The sequence below is a fragment of the Plectropomus leopardus genome, unplaced genomic scaffold (genome assembly GCF_008729295.1).
Source record: "Plectropomus leopardus isolate mb unplaced genomic scaffold, YSFRI_Pleo_2.0 unplaced_scaffold12403, whole genome shotgun sequence".
Classification (NCBI taxonomy): domain Eukaryota; kingdom Metazoa; phylum Chordata; class Actinopteri; order Perciformes; family Serranidae; genus Plectropomus; species Plectropomus leopardus.
The window spans coordinates 1-2697 of record NW_024613175.1 but is presented as its reverse complement, the minus strand read 5'-3'; the positions used below and the strand labels follow the sequence as shown (position 1 = coordinate 2697).

At 38.2% G+C, this 2697-nt stretch overlaps 1 protein-coding gene across 1 annotated transcript; it reads left to right on the top strand.

The window, feature by feature from the left end:
• Positions 1 to 99: 99 nt before the first annotated feature.
• LOC121963760 (L-serine dehydratase/L-threonine deaminase-like) lies at positions 100 to 2354 on the top strand (the record flags this gene model as incomplete). Its single annotated transcript, XM_042514011.1, has 4 exons — positions 100 to 284; positions 1725 to 1887; positions 2092 to 2128; positions 2215 to 2354. Coding segments are annotated over exons 1-4 (348 nt in total), but the record flags the coding sequence as incomplete, so codon positions are not given.
• Positions 2355 to 2697: the final 343 nt, after the last annotated feature.

Sequence of the window (2697 nt, the reverse complement as noted above, 5' to 3'; positions counted from 1 at the left end):
TTGGAGTAAAACAAACAAATTTATTAAAGTAATTGAAGTAGCACGTTTATTTTGAAGTAGCCACCGGAAGTGCTGGTGTTTTGCTTGTTGAAGGCGGTCTCAGGCTGTTTTCAGGCTGTTTTCAGGCTGTTTTCATCAGGTTTTCATGTGTTTCTGTCACAGGAAGCTGCTCTGCTGTGCTAGCACAGTGTAGCGTGCCCCGCTAACATGGTGCTTTCTGTATAAATTAACCGCCGTATCACGTAATGGTCGGAGGCTCGTTCAACAACATGTTTTATGCAAACGTAAGTCAACATTTAATATCTTCAAAAACACTTTCTGAATGACGTACAGTTTAAATTAAGGTTAAGTCATGACATCGGTTTAAATAGTAAGTTAGCCCACTGTCCGTCACGTATGTTTGTATTCATAAGGATTTGCTGCGTCACAATATCGATGTTTGATTTGTGTATTGTGTATGTATTTATAATAGATCCATGTATGGAGGCTCACACGGGCCAATATTAAATCACGACAATGGCTCCTCTCTGTGGACCAAACTTACTAAAAACCTGAAACAAAACAATAAAAAGATACATTTTGACCTGGATAGCTTAGTAAAAATAAATAAATAAATAAAAACTAAGCCTAAAGGTAACAAGCCATGCAGCGTGTTTAGTTGTTTGAGACATTTCTGCTGCCAACACATTATCATGGTGTAATGGACAAAACTGTGTCCTCCCAGAAACAATGTCCCAGTTTGTCACAATTATTCCCAGAATAGTTGTGACCTCATGTGCACCTGCCTGCTGCTCAATGGTGAATTTTACCAAAATAGCTGCATTTACTTAAGTACTGTAGACTACTTCGAGTTCAGAGTTTAGGTTTTTGTACTGTACTCGAGTCTTTTTTATGCCACTTTACCCTTTAACTCTACTTCATCTCAGAAGGAAATATAGTTTTTGTTTGACAAGGCTACTTTTATGCGAAAGAAAAAGTTACTAGTTACTTCACAAGTTAAAATCTTTGGCATGAAAACATGGAATAGCTTTATAAAAATCAAATTTTCCTGTCACAAATTAAACTACTCAACAGTTTATTGGTTACAAGTACAGCTGAAACAACAAGACAATTAATTAATTACCCGGTTGTCAGAAAATTAACTGTGAACTATTCTGATAAACATTGAAGTCTTTGTCTTTTTTATTTTATTTTATTTTTTCTATTTTTCAGTTTTTTATTTTTAAATTGTCTGCACTGAGCACTTTTACTTGTAAATTCTCCTGATTATGCTTACATAGTTTTATTGAACTATCATTTTACCTGTAACAGAGTTTTGTTGTTTTTTTTACAGTGTGTTTATTAAAATGTTCACTCAGTAAAGGAATTGCATACTTTTTCCACTACTGCTAATACTACTACTACTACTACTACTACTACTTCTACCTATTACCTGTTCTGCAGCTGCACATGTAGTCAGCGCAGGCTGTGCAGAGCACACAGTCGGCAGGACACAGTGTGAACACTGACACCTCTTGTAATAAAACTCTGTAGTAAAGATGATGTATTGTCCTGTGGACCAGCTTCTCCTGGTGGACACATCGGAGAACTGCTGGCTGCTAAATAACTTTCCACTTGGACCAAAACATTTAACCCCCTTAACCAAAGTCCTCTCAGTAGCTTTTTCTGGAGCTTAGTCGTCGTCACACTCAACTTTCTATTGAACACATTGTTGGGCATTTTAGTGAAATTAGGCTCATCATGGCGAATCATTTCCACATCAACACCCCGCTGCTGGAGAGCGTCAGTATGTCCAAACGTGTTGGAACCAGCGTCCTCCTGAAGATGGAGAACTCGCAGCCCTCTGGCTCCTTCAAGATCCGCGGTATTGGACACCTCTGCCAGCAGGTAGGAGCCCCCGCCCTCCGCTTCATATTCACCTCCATCACATCAGACTCTGCAGCTCTGATAGGTCATTTGACTTTAAGGCTGATGTCCGCTGACTGTGCTTTAGATCTCAGCTAATCATGTAACTGTAAGCATGTTAATGTATATACAGTATATGGAAAAAAATCACTAACTTGTCCTTTTTATTTGATTGCTCTCCTGCAGCTCGCCACACAGTCCAAAGGCGTTGTCTGCTCCTCAGGTGACATTTCTCCTGTGAGACAGCATGTTAATATGAATGATACAGAAATTATTGGTGACTCTTACAGAACATGATGTTTTTTCTAGGAGGTAATGCTGGTTTGGCTGCAGCTTACGTTGCCAGAAAAATGGGTATACCTGCCACAATCGTGGTCCCGTCCTCGTCTCCTCAGCTGGTGGTTCAGAGACTCCAGGATCAGGGCGCCACTGTCAAGATGACAGGCAGGGTGAGGTATACTAAATATTTATAAGTGATCTCTGTTCTCAAATGATCATGGTTAGTTAACCCTTTGAAACTGGAGCAAAGTGGTTTGATTTTTTTCTATGGAAAAAAAGGCCAAAAAATTTTATTACAATTTAGAGGGACAAACTTAGCAAGAGATGTCCCACAAATTGTGAGAAATTAGTAAAAGGTGTCAAGAAAATGATCTGAAAAAAGTTGGGAGGATCATTAGAAAATTATACCAAAAAGGGAAAAAGTGAAGGGAAAATGTCCAGAAAACTGTATTTGAAAAAATATATATGTTATTGATTATTTATTTATATATCTGTAATTATGTTATGAAATAA